At 54.8% G+C, this 15,075-nt stretch overlaps 1 protein-coding gene across 22 annotated transcripts in view; it reads left to right on the top strand.

Annotated features, from left to right (window-relative positions):
• Positions 1–15,075, top strand: part of MACF1 (microtubule actin crosslinking factor 1) — a 139,499-nt gene that overhangs the window by 52,480 nt on the left and 71,944 nt on the right. For 18 of the 22 annotated variants that reach the window (XM_064398306.1, XM_064398309.1, XM_064398308.1 and 15 more), the window contains 16 exons: positions 53–205; positions 652–806; positions 1,182–1,308; positions 1,722–1,905; positions 2,450–2,619; positions 2,848–3,026; positions 3,213–3,351; positions 3,729–3,922; positions 4,062–4,224; positions 4,684–4,767; positions 4,857–4,964; positions 5,564–5,662; positions 5,812–5,964; positions 6,063–6,151; positions 6,551–6,686; positions 9,432–14,678. In XM_064398306.1, the coding sequence (XP_064254376.1) occupies positions 53–205; positions 652–806; positions 1,182–1,308; positions 1,722–1,905; positions 2,450–2,619; positions 2,848–3,026; positions 3,213–3,351; positions 3,729–3,922; positions 4,062–4,224; positions 4,684–4,767; positions 4,857–4,964; positions 5,564–5,662; positions 5,812–5,964; positions 6,063–6,151; positions 6,551–6,686; positions 9,432–14,678 (7,380 nt within the window). Of the gene's footprint in view, positions 1–52; positions 206–651; positions 807–1,181; positions 1,309–1,721; positions 1,906–2,449; positions 2,620–2,847; positions 3,027–3,212; positions 3,352–3,728; positions 3,923–4,061; positions 4,225–4,683; positions 4,768–4,856; positions 4,965–5,119; positions 5,228–5,563; positions 5,663–5,811; positions 5,965–6,062; positions 6,152–6,550; positions 6,687–9,431; positions 14,679–15,075 lie in introns of those variants that run through there. The other 4 variants (XM_064398307.1, XM_064398304.1, XM_064398303.1 and 1 more) reach the window with 2 other exon arrangements.

The following is a 15,075-nucleotide window of genomic DNA, read 5'->3' as shown; positions in this document are numbered from 1 at the left end:
ACAGACCTCCCCTCCCCATCCTTGAGCGTCCCATGCTCCTTGTCCCTGGCAGGACGAGAAGGAGCAGCTGATCCAGTCCAAGAGCTCGGTTGCCAGCCTGGTGGGAAGGTCCAAAAGCATCGTCCAGCTGCGGCCCAGGAACCCTGAGCACGCCGTGAGGAGCACCATCCCCATCAAGGCTGTCTGTGACTACAGGCAGATCGAGGTGAGGGCTGGCAGGGTGCAGGGAGGCAGGGACAAGGCAGTGACACCCAGGCTGGTTTAGGATGAGCGCCGTGGGATCTGTCAATGGAGAGCAGGAGCGGAGTGGGAAGACGGGGAGGGAAACAGCAGGGATGTTTTTCCTGGAGCACATTTCCATGTCTCAGATTTATTCTGGGCAGGAGCTGGAGTCCTTCCCCCTTCCAAGGAGGATGGGCTTCATCATCTCAGCCAAACAAGCTCGTGGGTGGCAGCCAGCTCCCTGTGACTTCCGTGTCCCTTCCTGTCCCGGCACGAGCGTGCCGCACTGCCTGGCACCATTCCAGGCTGCTGCTCCACTAAAACACATCCATCTGTGTCTTTCTGGGAGCTGGCTCACCCCCAGGAGGGGGGCTGGCAGCAGGGACAGCCCTGCTGCTGGTTTCTGATGGGCTCCTGGTGCTGTTGCAGATCACCATCTGCAGGAACGACGAGTGTGTCCTGGAGGACAATTCCCAGAGGACCAAGTGGAAGGTGATCAGCCCCACAGGGAACGAGGCCATGGTGCCTTCTGTCTGCTTCCTGATCCCCCCACCCAACAAAGAGGCCATCGAGATGGCCAACAGGTAACTTGGTGACAGTCACAGAGAGCTGGGATGGTGGCACGGGAGGGGACAGATTTGGGGTGGGGATGGGAAGAGAGTGGGGATGGAGGAGTGAAAGTGGTTTGTGGTGAGGAGAGGAATCCCTCATGGTTCTACAGCTGCAAACTCCATTGCAGAGACTGCTGCAAATGAAAAAATGACAAATTGGGAGGAGGGATCCCCCCCCAGGGATCTCTGGCACTGAACAGCAGCAGCATCACTCCCTGCGTGGTGCCAGGCTGGGGTCACTGGACTGGTGGCTGCTGTCTGCCAGTGATGGCTGCAGGATTAACAGGATCAGGGCTGGCTTTGCTGGGAAGATCCAGGCCTGATGGATCTGCTCCTTTCCCCTTGCAGGGTGGAGCAGCTGTACCAGAAAGTGATGGCTCTCTGGCACCAGCTGCACATGAACACAAAGAGCCTCATCTCCTGGAACTACCTGAGGAAGGACATAGCCCTGGTGCAGAGCTTCAGCATGGAAAAGGTGCAGAGGAACTTCCCTGCCTGCTTCTGGGGTTGTGCTGCTCTCCAGGCTTCTCTGTGTGGCCAAAGAGAGGGGAAAATAGAGGGTCTTTACACCTGGAACAGTGCACACCTTGAAAAGGGTCGCAGTTAACAGCAGCGGGGAAAAGGGGAGCAATTCACACCTTGAAAACCTGAGTTTGGGGGTGCTGTGCAAAGGGATTGCAGCTTTTCCCAATAAAAAGAGCATCAGGAATTTGCTGCTGCTGAGATTGTGGACTGAGCATTTCATTAGGCAGCGAGCACAGCTGGAGGGAGGCACGGGTCTGATACAGAGGATTTACCTCTCCGCCTCTGAAAACACTCCTTGGGCAGATGAAGGCGGCGCAGTTGGCTGTTCCTGATGTTTGGATGTGCCTCTTTCTCCACTCACAGCTGAGATCCTTGGCTCAGGGGGAGTGTCAGCAAGCCCTGAAGAGCCTGCAGGCCCACTACGAGGATTTCCTGCAGGACAGCCGCGACTCGGAGCTCTTCTCCGTGTCGGACCGGCTGCGCCTGGAGGAGGAAGTGGAGTCTTCCAAGGAACACATCCGGCAGCTGCTGGAGTCCATGGAGAACGGTGAGCTTCAAAGGGCCTGATGCTTTACCCAGGAGCTGTGGGAACTCATAAACAAAGGATTTATGGGACGGCTTCGTGTTCTTCTTTTCCTGACTAGCTGGGTGATGGTGTGAGCAGCTGCTCTCCTCATTTCTCCATCCATCCATCCAAGTGTTCGGCCTTTGTCCAGCCCTATTCCTGCAGAGAGGCCTTGGCTTTGCAGCTTCTGCTGAGCTGCTGAGTCCTCTTCCCCTCGTAGTATTGGCAAAGGGAATGCGTTCCAAGCAAGGAGCTCTTCCTGCAGTTAGTCTTTGGGAAAATACCTGTGGTGGTGGTGGTGGCACTTGTGACACCCTGAGTCCCACCCGGACCGAGGACTCCAGTGAGGTTCCCTGTGGCTGCACTCATTTCCAGAAGGAGATGATTTGATGATTTAATGATTTAATTAAGGTGCTTTCCATCTGAGCAGAGATCCCAGCGCAGCGCTCAGCCTCGGGGATCCCTGTTTGGGACAGATGCTGGCCAGTGGTGCTTGAGCTGCTCTTCTGTGTGTGTCTGCTTGCAGAGGACAAGGATGAGACCGTTGCCAGGACGTACCTGTCGGAGCTGAAGAACATCCGCCTGCGGCTGGAGGAGTGCGAGCAGCGCCTCGTGAGCCGCATCCAGGCCCCGAGCAGCGCCCGGGCAGAGGGTGACACCATCCAGGAGAACACCATCCGCATGGCAGAGCAGGAGGTCAGGCCTGGCAGCTGCCCAGGGCAGGGCTGAGATGGACCCACGGCCAAAAACAGCTGCAGCTCCTCTGTGTTGGGGGGAGGGCGCGGGGTTTGAGGGAATCTGGCTGCAGGGAGCCTCGGCAGGTGGGCTGCCTGCTTCATGTCCTACCAGCTGCTCTGCCAAGGGCAGTCCTGCCTTTTCCCCGCCTGTCTGGGCTCTCCTTTCATGCTGTCTCCCCCCCTGCAGCGCACGCAGGAGGATCTGCAGCAGCTGCAGTCGGAGCTCCGGGCTGTGTCCGAGAGGTGCTGCAGCTTCCTGGACAGAGCTCCTGCCGGGCCCAGCACGCCCCAGCTGCGTTCAGAGCTGGACCTGGTGGTGAACAAGATGGAGCAGACACATGGGCTGTCTTCCATCTACCTGGAAAAGTGAGTTGGGATGTGTTCTGTTCCCAAACACCCTTTGGATTGTTCCCAGTTCACTAAAGGCCTTGTTCTGTCCCTCCAAATCACCTTGTGGTGGATGTAACTGAATCCATCCCCCTGCAGCAGGTGGTGCAGCCTCCAGGTCTGTGCCACGTCTGGGCTGCCATTGTGTTCTGTTTGATTTGCCAGGTTGAAGACGGTTGACATCATTATCCGCAGCACCCAGGGAGCAGAATCCCTGGTCAAAGGCTACGAGGTGAAGCTGAGCCAGGAGGAGGCTGTTCCTGCTGACCTGGCAGCCATTCAGACCCACAGGACAGCCTTGCAGGTTGGTGCTGTTGGCTTGTCAAGCAGTGTCCTCCCCTTTTTTTCTGCTGAATTTGGACTGTGGGACATTTTTCTTGCTTTGGTGCATTTTGAGAGGGTTTTGTGCTGCTGAGATGAGAGCCCTGATCGCTTTGTGAGTGTTGAGGAGGTGCTGTGGTTTGTGCTCTGTCTGCTGCTGTGGGACAGGGCCTGCACCAGTCTGACCTGGGACCATGTTCCCCTTCATTCTACACCTCCCAGTTCTTTGCAGGCTAAGGAGAGTGGGAAGATAAACCCATTAACCCCTTCCCAGCTGTGTCACCTCTGGCTGGAAGGACAGCTCTGGCTTGGTCCCTCCTGCTTTCAGTGACACTGACCCGGTGCTGTCTCCTTCTTCAGCAATGGCTGGGGGAGGTGAAGGACAAGGGCTCCGTGTTCTCCACGCTGGAGGAGGAGATGGGGAAGGCGAAGGAGGTGGGGGAGCAGCTGTTCAGGCTGAGGCAGGAGCGCAGCATCGACCTGGAGCGCTTCCAGGAGAAGGGCAGCCAGCTGTGGGACCGCTGGCAGCGCGTCTGCGCGCAGATCGAGACCCGGTGAGAGCCCTCCTGCCTCCCTCCCTCCCTCATTCCCTCTCATCCTCCAGCTTGGTGGAGGTGGAATTTTTCAGCCTGGCGTTGCTGCTGGTGGCATTTCACCCCCACCCTCCTCTTACCTGCGGTGGTTTTCCCTCAGCCACACGGAGCTGGAGAGCATCCAGGAGGTGCTGAGCGATTACCGGCAGTGCCACAGCGCCCTGATCCAGTGGATTGAGGAGATCACAGCCCAGCAGGAGCTGATGAAGCCTGGCCAGGCTGAGGACAGCCGGGTGCTGTCGGAGCAGCTCAGCCAGCAAACGGTGAGGCACGACCTCGTGGTGTCTCCCTGCTGCCGTGGCCGTGTCACTTCTTTTCATCTCTGAGCTTGCAAATATGAAAAGCAGCAGGGAAGAGGCTGCAGGCCTGAGCTGGGTGTCTGGGAAGTGGAGGAGCTCTGCTTGGCTCGAGGTGCAGATGAGGTCTTGCGTGAAAAATTGGAGATTTTACCCAAAAGTGCAGGGATGTGGGCCGGAATTCTGCTCACGTCCCGTGGCTGCTGTCACAGAATCCCAGAAAGGTTGGGCTGCAAGGGATCTCCAAGATTGTCTTGTTTCCATCCTTCTGCCAAGGGCAGGGACACCTTACACTAGACTAGGTTGCTCCAAGCCTATCCAGCCTGACCCTGAACATTTCCAGGGTTGGGGCATCCACAGCTTCTTTGGGCAACAACTCAGCCAACCTGTTCCTGACAACCATTTTTGCTTTGTATTCCCCTGAAGGCTTTGGCTGCAGAAATTGAGAAAAACCAAGCCAAGCTGGACCAGTGTCAGAAATTCTCCCAGCAGTACTCGGCTGCCGTCAAGGTACAGCTCCTGGCTGGGCTGGGCTGGGCAGGAGCAGCCCTGGCAGAGTTTGCAGATCTCACAAGCCCCACATCTCCCCACCTTTTCAGGACTATGAGCTGCAGCTGATGACCTACAGGGCCTTTGTGGAGTCGCAGCAGAAGTCGCCCATGAAGCGCCGGCGGATGCTGTCCTCCTCAGATGCCATCACCCAGGAGGTAGGAACCCACCTAAGCTCAGCAGGGGGAAATTTCGGGGTGGGGGGTTCTTCCACGCCCAGCAAAACCACCCAGCAGCCTCTGTGAAATGAGCTCCTTCCTGCTGAACTCTCTTGTATGAATAAAGTTTCCACCCTCGCTGTTTTTTCCAATAGCCAGAGAGGATGGCTTGGTGCCCTAAGCACCAGGTATGCCATACCTAGACTCCTGGGAACCCCTGGGTCAAATCCAGCAGGGCCGGCTCAGCCCTTCAGCCTCGCGAGGTAAATAACCAGAGCACCATGCAGTGTTGCTGTGTGTGCATCTTTGGGATGAGAACCTCTTAGGGCCCCGAGGTCCTGTCTGCTCTGTGTGGATATGAGAGATCCTGGTAGCCCTCTGTAAGAGCTGAGCATCCGCCCCAGTGTCGTGCAGCATGCCTTGTGTGGCCACCACCCTCCCCAGCAGACTTGCTGCATTCCATTGGTGCCATCCCGGCTCTGCCAGGTGCCTTGGGAGCCAGAGCTGCCTCATCCATCTCATGTACTGTGCAGGGCGACGCTCTGGGTCTGCCCGCAGGACTGACAGGCCCCTTTTCCCTCTGTTTTCCCCCTTGGCAGTTCATGGATTTGAGGACTCGCTACACAGCCCTGGTGACTCTGACCACGCAGCACGTGAAGTACATCAGCGACGCGCTGCGGCGGCTGGAGGAGGAGGAGGTGAGGGTGGGGACACCCCTGGGCCTGTCCCCCCATCCCCTCCAGCCCCAGGGATGCTGCTCCGTGCTGAGGGCACGTCCTGGGCGCTGCTCTCCCTTTGGAGATCCCTTTTGACGTGGTTGTCTTCCTCCTTCTTGCCCTCTTTGCAGAAAGTGGTGGAGGAGGAAAAGCAGGAGCACGTGGACAAGGTGAAGGAGCTCCTGGGCTGGGCCCTGGGCTTGAAGCAGAGTGTGCAGGGCAGGGCAACTGCTGCTGGGAGCAGAGAGCTGGGAGACCTTGAGAAATCCATCTCAGAGCAGCAGGTAAAGCAGGGCTGACACCAGACCCCGAGGTTTAACTTCTGCTCTTTTTTCACAGCTGCATTAAGATGCCTGCTTTCTTTTTAATAATTTTTTTCCAGGCCCTGAATGAGGAGCTGACTGCGAAGAAGGAGCAGGTGTCTGAGGCCATCAAAACTTCCCAAATCTTCCTGGCAAAACACAGCCACAAGTGAGTGTGACCAGGGAGAGAACAGGGGCTGGAAATGAGATTCCTTAGAGCCAGTGGATCCATGGGATCCAGTGCCTGACTCCAGTTAAAAACAATGAGCTGCACACAACTGTTGTCTTCTTCATTGTCTGCAATGAGATCTGTGAAATGTGCAACCCATTTATGCTATGGGACAGTATTAATCCTCTTTAGTTGAGGTGCAGCCCCATATATTTTGGGATTTGATTGTTACAGTGCAGGTCAGCCTTAGCTCAGTTATCCTGGCAGGTTTTAGCTGAGCAGGGCAGGGAGAGGAAAGGACTCATGGTGGATTTGGCCTTTTCCTCTGCTTGGAAGGATGTGGTACTCTGTGGAGCTGGTTTGGACAGTATCCTGAGATATTTCCCCTTCCCCTTGCAGGCTTTCCCAAGCAGAAAAGGACCAGATTTCTGCTCAGATTGGTGCTCTGAAGGAAACCTACCAGGATCTCTGCAGCAACTCCACGGAGCAACTCCAGCAGCTCCAGAGCCAGCTGGCTCAGGAGACAGAGCACAAGGTACTGCTGCCTGCTCAGCCCTGCTCACTCCTCACCTTGCCTCCTCAGGCTGTGGAAAAGGTTTCATTTTGTCGTGTGTCTCCTGGCCACGGGCCACTCACAGCCTCTTGCACGTGGTTGCCCTCCCTTCTCTGCTGTTCATGGTCACCCAAAGCATCTGGTGGTGCCTGGAGGCCAAGCAGGAGCTGTTTTCCTGCTGCCTCCCAGCTCCATGGGAGAGTTGTCCTTTGGTTGCCATCAGGGCTCTGCCCTCTGCACGAGGCTCCTTCGTGCTTGGGGAGCAAGGGTGGCAGGTGGAATTGTGCCCTGGAAATGTCCCCTTGAGGAGATCTGTGTCCTCTGGGGGCTGTAAGCTCAGAGGGCTCAGCCCCACAGGCTGCCTGAGGGCAGGGGGTGCAGGAAGGTGGGACTCACGTGGCCTCAGGGTCTGGCCAAGGGTTTCCTCAGCCGTGGCTGAAGCAAGCAGCTCTTCCTTGTGGAAGGCAATTACATTATCCAGCTCCTCAGCTGACCTGGGAGACCTTCAGAAGCCGTTCCCTGTTCACATCCACCAGGTTGCATCCTTGTAGGGAGGGCTGGAAGCACATCCTTATTGCCTCTGTTCCAGCTGTCATTCACAGATTTACGTGTGCGTGTTCTCTAAGTGTATATTCATGTGTCAATGGATATTTTTGTGTGTTTGCTTGCTGGCTCCCTGTACCCTGAAGCAACAGCCCGCTCACACCTGGCTGTGAGACGCAGGTTTTGGCTCTCAGGTCTGTGAGTGAAGCCCTGTTCAAGCCAGTCAAGGGGAGAAGGTGGCAGAGCTGCTTTTTTTGAGATCTGCCTGTCCAGCTTTCACCTAAATATGTGGTGTTTTGCTCCAAACTGGACTTTGCAGCACATTCCAGGTGTTTCAGAGCAGGAAATGATTTATTTTATTGCAAGCCCTTTAGCCCTTGTGCTGGCAGCAGAAAGGTGAACAAATCATTTTGTTAAGCCATCACAGATTTGGTGCAGCCTCCCTGTGGAATGGATGCTTTTTTCCCTTTCCCTTTTCCTCCCTTTTGGTCAGGAAAATTATTGTAGAGCAAAACCCTTCTCCAGGGCTTGTCAAGCTGTTTTGGCACAGCACGAGGCTGCTTTGGGGCTGGAACAGTTTTCACTCACAGACTCGATGAAGCCCAGGCAGCAAAACAAGAGATGGCAGTGGGGCTTCACCTTAAATCCCCGTCTGCAGAACCATCCCTGCGGCTCTGCTGCGGAGCTGCTGCTTCACTGTAGAGGGAGCATGAAGAACTCTTTAACATTTGCTTGCTGGAAACATCCAACTGTCAGAAAGAAGTTACAAAAGACCAAAAAATGCAAAGCAGAACGCGCTAAATTGAGCATGATGTGTCCCTGTATGGTTTGTGTTTCATGTCAACTGTTTTTGAGATTAACTGACATCCTTGCTTACAAGTTTAACTAACCCCCCTGGGATTTAAACAAACAAAACACACAAAAGGGAAAGAGGACGGACCTGTGTGTGGGGTTCTTTTTGCAAAACAAAGCAGTCGCATGCTGGACGCTAACCCCAAGCTTTACACTGTGTGTGATACGGCTGAACTGCTCCATAAGGCTCTGTCTTTAACTGCTCAAGGCACACCCTGCAAGTCGGTAAGTAAAAGCCTTTTACTCCCCTCCCTCCCATCCATTTCCTTTTTTTATCTTTCTCTTTTGTTTCCCCCCTTTCCCTCTCCTCTGTCTTTCACATCTGAGTATGCACGTCAGGGTCTGGCGATGGTGGTGGAGAGCTTAGCTTGTCCCAGAAGGTTCCTCCTGTCCCCACAGCAGGGTGTTGGCATGCAAAAGGAATTCATTCCATGGTCCTGATTCCCTCCTTGTTATCCCCACAAAAATCTTGGAGTGCTTGGGCCAGCCTTATACCCAACCAAAGGCACTGGGAGAAACCCAAACGTCCAAAGAGCCTTTGAACAAAGACACTTTATCACCTAAATTATTACCCTCCCTGTGGGGATAGCAGCAAGAAAAGCCCCTCCAAAAAACAGCACAGTAGTTGTTGTGGTCCCAGTGTGTCACTGTTCCCGTGCTGGAGCCTCCAGCTTGTTCCATTTCTCCCCTGGCCCTGTCTGAGGAGCAGCTTGGAGGTGCTGAGTGGGCAGAGCAGGGGCCATGGTCGTGCCTGGGGAGCTGTCCTGCTCCTGCCCTGCTGCATGGCTGGGAGCTGCTCCATGGCACGGGGCCCTGTGCTGCTCCCCACCCATGCTGGCACTTGGGGTTTGCTTGGGAAGTGCAGGATTTTCAGCATGGCAGGAATCAGCATGGAGGCTGTGCTGGGGAAGGTTCCTCTTTACCCCAAAGTGGGTGGTTTTGGGGGGTTTTCTTCCCCATGAGTGCACAGTGGGATTTGTGTTGTCTTTGCTTTTTAAAGCTGGAGTTGTTGAAGGGCTTTGTTGTGCTCGTTGGTTTCCTGCCCTCTTTTCTGTGGAGCATTAGGAATGAGTCTGAGTTTTGGTGCTTGCTGCTTTGCTGCATTACTGCTGGTGGATATTGGAAGCATCTTGGTGCTGCCCTGGTGATGGACTAGATTTGAAACACTTTAGGACTTTCTAGCCTGTTTGGGGATTTTAAGTTTGTTTTGTTGTTTTGTTTTGTTGTTTTTGTTTTTTTTTTTTTTTTACTGAGGCCTCCCTAAAACTCATGCAGTGAGTGCTGGAAATGCTGGATTTTGGTTTAATTCTTTTCCTTCTCTTTCTGTTCCAGGGCAGCGAGGCCGTGGCAGGAGTGATCGATCTTGGCACAGTAGAAATATTCCCTGTCTTTGGTGCCATGCAGAGAGGTCTGATAGATCAGGACACAGGCCTGGCCCTCCTGGAGGCCCAGGTGATCTCCTCTGACTTAGTTGTCCCAGAGACCAGTGAGAAACTCTCCTTGGAGAAGGCTCTGGCAAGAAACATCATTGATCTCAGGGCATTCCAGGTGCTGCAGGAATTGAAGGATGCTCTCCAGCAGGTGGAAGAAGTCAGACGTGAAGGGAGGCAGCTCCTCCCCGTCGTTGCTGCCATGGAAGAGGGGAGGATCAGTGAGAGCATTGGGCTGAAGATTCTTGAGGTTGAGCTCATCACTGGGGGCTTTAAATTCCAGCAGGGCAGAATCAGCATGGAGACAGCAGTGCAAGAAAGGCTCCTTCCCCCCCAGCTTCACTCCAGGCTCCTGGCTCACCTGGAAGCTGGCAAGGATTTGATTGACCCCAACACTGCTGAGAAGATCAGCCTGCCTGAGCTGCTGCACAGGTGCATCACCCACCAAGAGACTGGGCTGAGGCTGCTCCCAGTCAAGCAGCTGGCAGGTGGGATGGTGAGCCTGAGGTCAGGCAGGGAGGTCAGCATCTTCCGCGCCATCCAGGAGGGGCTGATAGACAGGCAGGTGACCATCAGGTTGCTGGAAGCCCACCTCTTTGCTGGTGGCATTGTTGACCCCAGGACAGGACACAGGCTGAGCGTGGCTGAGGCTGTCAGGCAGGGTTTGGTTGACCAGGATTTGGCCTGCACGCTCCTGCTCCGGCAGCTCCAGACGGGTGGGATTGTGGACACCACCACGGGGGAGAGGCTGGCCATGGATGAAGCCCTCAGGAAGGGTTTGGTAGCTCCAAGAATGGCACTGCTGGTGCTGGAATCCCTGTGGTCCTTCATGGGGCTGCTGTGGCCAGAGACAGGGGAGATCATCCCTGCTGCAGATGCTTTGGAGCAGGGGATCCTCTCCACTGAGCTGATTGAGGAGGCTCTCAGCAAGAGGCAGCTCCTTCAGGCTGTTTTTGTCCCAGGAACCACAGAGGTGCTGTCCTGGCAGAAGGCAGTGGAGCAGGGCGTCCTGGACAGAGAGGTGGTGAAGAAGCTGGAATCAACAGCCATTCCTGATGTCCTGGCCAGCGTGCAGCTCCCTGGGTCTCCAAGCAGGAGCTTCCCTGGAAGGAGCCCCGCAGGTCAGGAGGAGCCTCTGCTCAGGAGTGATGATGAAAGGCTGGTGTTCCACTTGATGACCCACAGCTACATCAACATCCACGATGGCCACAAGGTGCTCTTGGTGGATGCAGAGTTGAGCAATGTCACTAAAGCTCTCCTCCAAAGCCAAGAAAATGGATCCTGTGCACAGGTGCTGGAAGGCTTTGAGGAGACAGAGGCAGACACAGCTCTTGAAAGTGAACCTTGCAATGGTTTGGCTTTGCAGCAGCTTGAGCTTCAATTTGCTCCTTCAAAAGGTGAAAGTGAGAAGATCCTACCACCCAGAGCTGCTCTGGAGAACGGGGAGGTGGTGGTGGGACCTGAAAGTCTCCCCTTGGAGGATGCAGAGGATTTCCTGCCTGTGGAAGAGCAGGAGCAGATTTCCACTGAGCAGGAGACCCTGAGGAGTGAAACTGATGCTGAATTTGGAGAAGAACAGGTCACTTTTACAACCAAGGATAAACACGAGGTAAAATTATTGATGCCAGAGCCTCCCAGTGACCTGGATAGTGGATTAATCAGGGAAACAGAGGAAATGATGATGGAGGCAGAAGAAGAGTCCAAGCCTCCTGCAGCAGATGGAGTGGAAGGTCCTGAATATCAGAAGAGGACATTGGAAAGTGGGGCAGTGGTTGTGAAAAGTGAAATCTGCATAACAATGGGCGTTCCAGAAAGTAGAGACAGACTGCAAATCGTGGCAGAGAGGTCTCAGGGTGTGAGGGAACCTGAAGGAGAGGCAGAAGATGTGAGAGAGGTTTATTTGCTCAAGGAGGGAACAGTTGAAAATGGTTTGCTGGGAGGAGAGGAGGCTGAGCTCCCTGCACACGGGGAGGCAGCACCAGCAGAGAGACAAAGCAGGGACATGGAAACTGTGTTGAAAGTGGAAGAAGGAGAGCAGGAAGAAGTTCTGGGTGATGAGGGCGTTGAGGAACCATCCCTGCCAGCCCCTGAGGAAGCAGAGGACACTTTGGAAGAGCTCCTGGTGCAGCTGCAAAGCGGTGGCATCACCCATGAGCAGACAGGCAGGACCCTGCTGCTGGACGAGGCAGTGGCCTCTGGGCTGGTGTCTGGCCACACGGCTGTGAAGCTCATGGAGAGGATGAAGATGTTCAGTGGCTTCTTTGACTCTCAGGTGTGTGAGCCCTTGACCACTGAGGACGTGATTGAAGAAGGTCTGATGGATGAGAAGCTGCTCCAGAAGGTCCTCACATCTGACAAAGCCATAAGTGGTGTCCTGGACCCCGGCAACAACTTTGTCTACTCCATCAAGGATGCTGCTGCTGTGGGCCTTCTGGACAAGGAGACAGCCATGAGGATCCTGGAAGGGCAGGTGGTTACTGGGGGGATTGTTGACTTGAAACGTGGCAAAAAAGTGTCCGTGACTTTGGCTTCAAATCTGGGCCTCATAGAGCCAACGAGTCAGACAGAGCTGGTGAAGCTGGAGAAGGCTTCCAAGGGGAAAGGCACTGATGAGGTCACCAGGCAGAAGCTCATTAATTTACAGGCTGAGACCAGTGGGATTGTGGATCCTGAAAGCAAACGGCCTCTGACTGTGGCAGAGTCTGTTGAAAAAGGGCTCCTGGAGAAGGAAAAAGCTTTTCAGCTCTTGGCCAAGCAGGTTGCTGATGGAGGAATCATCCACCACGTGTCTGGGATGAGGCTTTCGGTGGACAACGCCATGAAACACGGTTTGATCAATCCAGATCTATGCAAGGAGCTCAGGAAAGCTGAAAGTGTGGTCCTGCAGGACTTTGTCCATCCAGCTACAAAGGAGAAGCTTCCCTTGCCCCAGGCAGTGTCACTGGGGCTCGTTAGCCCAGAATTCCAGAGGAAAGTGCAGGAAATCCAGGCCGAGAGCGGGACCATTCTTGATCCAGCCTCTGGCCAGCGCCTGGCGCTGAGTCAGGCCGTGCAGGAGGGCTTGGTGCCCCAGCAGGTGGTGCAGAAAGTCCTGCCATCTTCAGAAATGAGAGAAGGCATCGTAGACCCCGAGACCTGCAAGATTGTGCCCTACTCGGAGTTCCTGAAGAAGTGTAAAATCGATATTGAGTCGGGCCAGAGGTACCTGGAGGTCCATCCCTTCCAGGCCCTCAGGGATGAGGCGACAGGCACCAAGCTGCCGTGTGCTGAGGCAGTGAGGCTGGGCAGGGTGGACCCCCTGCCCGCCCTGAGGCTGCTGCAGGCACAGGCAGACGCTGGAGGGGTGGTGGAGGGCACTGTCAGCCAGAGGCTGTCCCTGAGGGCAGCGGTGGAGCAGGGCATGCTGGATGAGGCCATGGCCAAAGTCATCGCCACCAACCAGCTCAGGGCTGGGGGAATTGTTGATGCCCCCGGTGGGAGAAGGTTGACTGTGAAGGAAGCTGTTGGAAAAGGACTGATTAGCCAAAAATTAGCTGCTGGTCTTCGGGATGTGCAAATATCAGAAGAGAAAGTTGGTTCTGAGGTCTTCAAAGTAGAAAAAATGCAACTTCCGGAGGAAAAAATAGAAAAACTATCCCCAAAAGAGGAAGGTGTCATCCTCCCTGCCAGATCTGCCCGGTCTGATGGTGCTGAGCCCAAAGCTCAAGCTGAAGCTGTTGACACAGCTCAGAGTGCAGCTGCTGCCACTGAGAAATCCCCCAAAGCACGGACTGAAAGGAAATTAAAACCCCAGGAAGCTTCAGAGGGTGCTGTCCATCCCCAAGATGAACATCATCATCATCTTCATCACCCCCAGGCAAAGGCTGAGGTGACTCCAGAGCACCCCTCAGTGCTGGGGACAGTGTCTCTCCCTGACGAGGCAGGGGTGGCAGGGGTTGTGGAAAAAGGGATCCCAAAAGGCAGCTCCCAAGTGAGAGCAGCCCGGGGCAAGGAAACGAGGGGAGAAGTGGATGGAGGGACAGAGAAAACAGAGAGGCTGGGCTTGGAGAAGGAGCAGTTGTTCTTGGGCACGGAGGTGCTTCACAAGGAGGAGGATGGTGAGGAGAGGAGGAGGAGGACAGAGTTTGTAAGGGCAGAGGGAGTTGTGGCAGGTGGAGAAGGTGCAGTGGTGACTTCTGGGCAAGGAGAGAGAGGGACCAGCGTGGTCCAGGAGACACCAGCAGCCCCGAGGGAATCTGTCAGCGTGGGCCCAGCGAAGGGAGAGATGGGTCCTGCAGAGTCTGGAGAGCCCCCTGAGGTTGGGGTTCCTGTGGGAGGTGAGCTTGCAGGGAAAAAAGCTGTGAAACACACAGAAAGAGAAACCTCTGGCACAGAAGGTGCCATTGATCAGGAAAAAACACATGAAACTGAGCTAAAACCTACCCAGAAAAAGAAAAGCAAGAAAAAGAAAGCAAAGCAGGGCAGCATTCCAGGAGACAGCACTCAGCCAGAGAAACCTGCAGAGAAGCAGCTCCTTCCTCCTCTGGTTTCCCATGAAATTCCAAGGAAGAAGGGTGAGGAGGAGCACTTTGTCTCCAGGGTGCCAGAGCCAACACATGAATCCAGCACTGAGACTGCTGCTGGGCTGGCACGAGACACAGCCAAGCACAAGGGTGGAAAAGGAAAGAAAACAATTCCTGGGAAGGACAGAGAAACCTCCAGAGAGGATCAGGTGTTCCCTGTGCCCCCCGAGCACAGGGAAGCTCGAGAGGGGGTGAAAGGTGGGACCAGGGATGGTCACGATTCCTTGGTGGCCCTGAGTCTGGAGGAAAGGATTGCTCAGGAAGACACCAGGGTGGAAACCACCCAGGATGTGCCCAGCACAGCCCCCGTGGCACAGGAACTGCCCCTTGACTTAATTATCAGAGAGGAACCCACAGAAATTCAGGAAACCTCCGCGGCCCTGGAGCTTGGAGAGGAGGAGCAGCACGAGCGAAGAGCTGAGCTCAGAGCAGAGCAAGGAGGTGCCCCTGCTCCCCCAAAACCCCAAGAAGAACCCCCCCAGGAGAGGAGCAAGCAGCCAGGTGCAGGTGATCGGGGCTTGCTCTTACCTGTGATCGTGGAGGGGGAGCTGCTGGAGACCTCGAGGGACTCCACGAGGCCGGCCCAGGTCAGTGAATATTTTTGCTATTTAGGCAGTTTTCCTGAGCTATTTGTGGATGTTTGGTGCTAAATCTGTCTGAGATCCTTAGCACAGAGGGCAGCTGAAGCATGAGGAGTGGATGTTGCAGTATCAGCTGCAGTGGGTTTGGCAGAGGAGCTGCTGATGTACAACTGGAAACACTCAGGGCTGAGTTGTGGCTCCTTTTGCTGGAGCATTACTGCTAAATGACTAACAAGTAGAATTCTCTTTTTTTGGCACTTTTGCTGCAGCTCCAAGAGATCTCTTGCCATTTATAAGCTTATGTTGGAAAAAGAACTGTGTGTTTTATTTCTCCTGTAGTAAATCTTGTAGATAAGGCTGGCAAGTGGCAAGTCCATGAGCGGGAACGTTATTAACAAATTTC

Source organism: Passer domesticus, chromosome 24 (genome assembly GCF_036417665.1).
Source record: "Passer domesticus isolate bPasDom1 chromosome 24, bPasDom1.hap1, whole genome shotgun sequence".
NCBI lineage: Eukaryota > Metazoa > Chordata > Aves > Passeriformes > Passeridae > Passer > Passer domesticus.
The sequence above is the reverse complement of the archived record's forward strand: the minus strand, read 5'-3'. Positions and strand labels throughout refer to the sequence as shown.